This window comes from Ursus maritimus, assembly GCF_017311325.1.
Source record: "Ursus maritimus isolate PB19 chromosome X unlocalized genomic scaffold, ASM1731132v1 scaffold_X1, whole genome shotgun sequence".
NCBI lineage: Eukaryota > Metazoa > Chordata > Mammalia > Carnivora > Ursidae > Ursus > Ursus maritimus.
Window position 1 is genome coordinate 78,353,172 of NW_024423319.1, and position 6,000 is coordinate 78,359,171.

The 6,000-nt window shown below is 40.0% G+C and overlaps 1 protein-coding gene across 4 annotated transcripts in view; it reads right to left on the reverse strand.

The window, feature by feature from the left end:
* Positions 1-6,000, reverse strand: part of GNL3L (G protein nucleolar 3 like) — a 28,062-nt gene that overhangs the window by 20,441 nt on the left and 1,621 nt on the right. For 3 of the 4 annotated variants that reach the window (XR_005835097.1, XM_040631270.1, XM_040631279.1), the window contains exon 2: positions 5,204-5,269. Coding sequence is in view for 2 of the 4 variants with exons in the window: in XM_040631270.1 (XP_040487204.1) it covers positions 5,204-5,222 (19 nt within the window). In the remaining 2 variants the exon portion in view is untranslated. Of the gene's footprint in view, positions 1-5,203; positions 5,342-6,000 lie in introns of all 4 variants that reach the window. The other variant, XM_040631275.1, reaches the window with a different exon arrangement.

Here is a 6,000-nt window from a genome sequence, read left to right on the forward strand (position 1 = left end):
AGATGGCATTAACTAACCAAACTAATAAGCTGGAAGATCAAGAGAAGAGCTTGCTTAAAACAAAAATCTAAAGAAATGGAAATTATGAGTAAAAATATAAAGTGGAGAACAGGCCCAGAAGAGCTGATATCTAAATAACAGGAGTTCCTGAAAGAGAAAAGGGTACAAATGGAGAAGCAATTATTTTTTAAAATAACAGATGAAAATTCCTTAAACTGAAAACAGACTTGAGGTTTCAGATTAGAAAGGCTCACAGAACACCAAGATTAACAAAAAAAAGACATACCATAAGCATACCCTGATGAAAATTCTTAACTCTAAGGATAAAAAGAAAATCTTATAAACTTCGAAGCAGGAGTTTCCAACAAAGGCAAGAGTAGCAGACAGCCTTCTCAAATCAACTCTTAACATTTAAGACAGAATAACCATTACAAAGTTCTTTTTTAAAAAGATTTATTTATTTATTTGAGAGAGTGATGGAGTGAGCATGAGCAGGAGGGGCAGAGGAAGAAGGAGAGAGGATTTGAAACAGACTCCACACTGAACGCGGAGCCAGACGCAGGGCTCAATCTCACAACACTGAGATCATGACCTGAGCCGAAACCAAGAGCCTAATGCTTAACCGACTGCACCACCCAGGCGCCCCGTACCATTACAAAGTTCTGAAACAAGGAACTGTGTACCAAGCTAAATTCCTATACTTAACCAACAGATCACTTTTACACAAAGGTAAAAGGCATTTTCAGATGCGCAAAGATTAGCATCTGTGTTCTGGTAAAACTACAGTTGACCCTTGAACAACTTGAGTTTGAACTCCACAGATTCATTTATACAGATTTTTTTTTGATAGATATGTGTAGTACTGTAAATGTGTTTTCTCTTCCTTACGATTTTAATAACATTGTCTTTCCTCTAGCTTCCTTTATTGGAAAAATACGGTACATAGCACATCTAACAAAATATGTGTTAAGAGACTGTTTATGTTACTGGTAAGGCTTCCAGTCAGTGGTAGGCTATTAGTAGTCAAGTTTTTGGAGAATCAAAAAAGTTGTATGTGGATTCTTGACTACACTGGGGCTCGGGGCCCCTAACCTCCATGTTGTTCAAGGGTCAGTTGTACTTAAGGAAGTACAGCAGCAAAAATAAAAATTAACTCAGAATAAAGATCTCAAGCTAAAGGAAACAAATAATGATGGGCAGGAAATCTATTAAAACTTATCATTAAATTTTTAAAAATTACAATTAAATCTTTAAAAATGCTACTAATGTAGCTAAGAATTGTAATACGTACTTAGAAAAGATTTTTAAAAACCAGGAAGCATATCATAAGGAAATACCTCAGAACCAAAATACCAAATTATTTCAACAGAATCCTGGAATCAAGCAGCAGGGGTTGGAAAAGCAAAATCATGAAAGCATGATCTTACTTCGGAAGGGTAGGATAAAAATAAGTTATGACTTAACTTTGGTAAAGTGACAGAGACAAGTTTAATTATGTTTGATATAAACACGAATGCAACTACTAAAATAACTTTATAATCACTGGGGGACGCCTAGGTGGCTCAGTCAGTTAAGCGTCTGCCTTCAGCTTGGGTCATGATCCCAGGGTCCTGGGATCGAGTCCTGCACAGGGCTCCTTGATCAGCGGGGAGCCTGCTTCTCCCTTTGCCTGCTACACGCATGCTGTCTCTGACAAATAAATAAATAAATAAAATCTTTTTAAAAAACTTTATAAACACTGGAGGGGGATTTTTTTTTTGAACTTGAAAAGTAAATAAATAAGAGACTAAGAAGAAACAAAAAATTTAAATTAATTGGCAGAAATTAGACCAAACATATTATAAATATGAATGGATCAAATTTCCCTGTAACAGCAACAACAACAAAAAACAGACCTCAATACTCCTTTTCTCCCAAAGTACTCATGTTGCAATGAAAAGAAAGTGAGGTTGGGAATGAACCAGGACTGGCCATTTTACTCAACATTATTTCTATCTGCCTAACTTCCCTGGAAACTGAGGGCCTGTGCCAGAGGCAGGCACACAATAAAAAAAATAATCACTTGGTAAGGAGAAAACCCTCCTTGTACAGCTCCTCAATAACCTCCCCAGATTTAACCATTACCATTGCCATTTGGATCCAAGGTACTGCTGTGAACTCAGGTAGCTGTACAATGATGCACTCCCCCCACCTTCCACTGCAGTCATTCCAGTTAGTCTGATCATTACTTAGTTGCAATTTACCAATCACAGTCTGTGTTTTATGAGCACATGTAAAGTTTTTGTTTAATATTCACCATTTCTCCCACTCATGTAGATGTATATGATTGTTTTTTAACAGGTAATAGTCATATGGTTCCAAAATAAGAAGGTGTATTTTGAGAGGTCTTCCACACTTGTCCCTAGCCACTGTACTCTCCTCACTGCAACAAGAAACCACTTATTAGTGCAAACGCAAATATACGTAATCTTATTTCCCCCATTTTCTCCCATTAAAGATAACATAGTATGTCCTCCTGTTGACAACTTGCTTTTTTCACTTAACAAATCCTGGAGATCTTTCCATCTAATAGTTCTTCCATATAATAGTCTTTCTATATAATCTTACCATACAATACTTCCTCATTCTATTTTAAACTGCCAGGGTTCTTGGGCACATGGGTGGCTCAGTCAGTTTAAGCATCTACCTTCGGCTTGGGTCATGATCCCAGGGACCTGGGGTCTCTGCTCAGCAGGGAGTCTGCTTCTCCCTCTCCCTCAGCCTGCCGCTCCCCTGGCTTGTGCGCTCTCTCTCTAATAAATAAAATCTTTATAAACTGCCAGTGTTCTTTTGTATGCATACACTCTACTTCATTTAACCAGCTAATTATTGTCTTTTTCATCACTATCAATAATTTTATTATCATCTGGTATCTGACATTCTTAAATAGAATATAATTAATTTTGTTCATTTTTCTTGTGTTACTTGAAAAAATGACTATTTGCTTTTGGTTTTCACATAACCAAAGTCTGATTCTTGTTGAAATTTTTTTATGATTATATAAAGTAAGTGTATTGAATTTTTTTTCACCAAGCCCACATAAGCAGGGCCACCATTCACACAGAGTATGGCGTCACTGGGTCGCACAAGTCTTGTCTAGTCTGTTGTCATTTTCTATGTGGACTACAGTAAGATATAGGCAGGAAGCACAGAACCAGACCTGCCCTAATGCCCTTGCCTTCCCTCTTATATGGGAGTGTCATATATCACATTTGTCTTCTCTCTCTAGGCTGTAAGCATAGTGGGAGGAGGAGGAGGAATTGAGTTAGGACTACTGAGACATTCTAGTGCCTGGCACACAGTAAGTACCAAATAGCTATGCCCAGTTATGCTGGGCCCTGGGGACAAAAATATAAACCAGATGTGGGTGAGAAGTTAACAGTGCAGTGGAGGAGACAGACCCAGTCATACAGTGTCAATAGCCCCAATTCCTGGGGGTACAGACCATGGAAACCAAGGGAGAAGCTTAATGGGAGAGATTCCTAGAGGAAATGATGTGTAAGTTCAAATCTGAAAAATGAGGAAGAATCATCCAGTTGAAGAATGAGGGAGAAAGGAAGAAAAGCATCCCGAAGCAGAAAGAACAGCAATTTGTCCCCACTGTCTGGCATTTACTGCTATTCATCTCAGATCGTCATTTAACTTTGCTGAGTCTGTTTCCTCAACTGTAAAATGGTAATGGGGGATAAGGGGAACACCACCTCCAAGGAAGTTGGGAAGACAACAATGATACCATACGTAGAAGACAGACTAAATGATCTTGTCCATACTGAGCAATATTTTGAGAGTTTTTAAAATTATTTTAGTATAGTTGACACAATGTTACAGTAGTTTCTGGTGTACAACAGTGATTCCACAAGACAAGTTTAAGTCTATGCATTATGCTCTGCTCACAAGTGTAGCCATCATCTGTCACCATACAATGCTACTACAACACCATTGACTCTACTCCCTATAGTGTACCTTTTAATCCCAAGACTTATTCATTCCATAACTGAAAGACTGTATCTCTCACTCCCCTTCACTCATTTTGCCCCATCCCCCCCATGCTATACTGAGCGATTTTTAAAAATAGAACTACCCGGGTTCCTGGGTGGCTCAGTTGGTTAAGTGTCTGCCTTTGGCTCAGGTTGTGATCCCAGGATCCTGGGATCGAGTCCCACATCAGGCTCCTTGCTCAGCTAGGAGCCTGCTTCTCCCTCTCCCTCTGCCTCTCCCCCTGCTTGCTCTTTCTCTCTGTCAAATAAATAAATAAAATCTTTTAAAAAAATAGAACTAACCTATGATCCAGTGATCACACTACTGGGTATTTACCCAAAAAATACAAAAACACTAATTCAAAGGGATGCATTTACCCCAATGTTTATAGCAGCATTATCTACAATAACCAAATTATGGAAACAGCCCAAGCTCTAGCTGTACCATGAGACACCTCCCCCACCTCCCCCATTGACTGATGGATGGATAAAGAAGATGTGGTGTATATATACAACAGAATATTACTCAACCATAAAAAAATGAAATCTTGCCATTTGCAATGACATGGATAGAGCTAGAGAGTATAATGCTAAGCAAAATAAGTCAGAGAAAGATAAATACCATATGATTTCACTCATATGTGGAATTTAAGAAACAAATGAGCAAAGTTAAAAGAGAGAGAGAGACAAACCAGGAAACAGACTCTTAACTATAGAGAACAAACTGATGGTTACCAGAGGGGAGGTGGGTGGGGGGAATGGGGGAAATAGGTGATGGGGATTAAGGAATGCACTTGTAATGAGCATTGGGTGATATATGAAGTGTTGAATCACTATATTATACACCTGAAACTAATATAACTTTGTATGTTAACTACACTGGAATTAAAATTTTAAAAAAAGAAATAATTTTTAAAAAGTTGCCATGAGGGGCGCCTGGGTGGCACAGCCTCTGCCTTTGGCTCAGGGTGTGATCCCAGCATTCTGGGATCGAGCCCCACATCAGGCTCCTCTGCTAGGAGCCTGCTTCTTCCTCTCCCACTCCCCCTGCTTGTGCTCCCTCTCTCACTGGCTGTCTCTCTCTCTGTCAAATAAATAAATAAAATCTTTAAAAAAAAAGTTGCCATGAAATACTACAAATATTCATTAAAGCTTAGCATTGGGAGGGGGTGGTAAAAGAAACTCACTGTGTCTATGTTTCATCATGATGACTAGCTTGAAAGCAGGAAAGTTCAAATCTGCAGGCTTTCTTCCTGTCAGAATGGAAGAACCAATGTGAAGACAGAGGGGGGAACCACAATGCCACAAGCTCCCTTCCAAGTCCCCTATAGGCAAAATGAAATGTGAAAAGAACTTGATAAGGAAGCCCTAACAATTGGAGGAAGTAGAAGAGGCTATAATGGAGTTGGGGCCTGGTGTAGCTGTCTACACAGGGAAAGCAACATCACACTACCCAAAAGGAAGCTAAGTCTAATCCTCTCTTCCTCGGTGGAGTCAATGCCTCAATCTACCAGCTGAAGTCCTTGGTCCTCAATCCTCCACCCTGTAGTGTTATACACCCTAAGTACTAAACCTCTCTATGCTGAGGGAACAGGGTATACAAGGATGGCCTGTTTCTACCTATTAATAGATCCTCTTTTCCCAAGTAGGAAGTTCTTTATCTGATCTACCCTGGAAACAGGGGGAAAGACAGGTACCAGGAGTCTACCCCAGGGAAAAGGGACCTCAGAACAACGCTTTTAATCTGTGTTTATTAAACTGAGGCTAGGAGTCAGTGCAAAATCTTGGCAGTGGGGGGTGGGGGAGATGTATGCCTCTGGGTGTGGTTGGGGTCTGTTCCTTGGTGAATGGGGGTAAGGAGATGTCTTCTGTTGCTCTACTCTGGGGTGAAGAGGAACTGGGAAAACCAGCAGAGTGGCTGCGTGCATCTCTGCCACATGGGAGAGAGGTGCAGGTCTGTACATCTCTATGTTGGGGGGGGGGG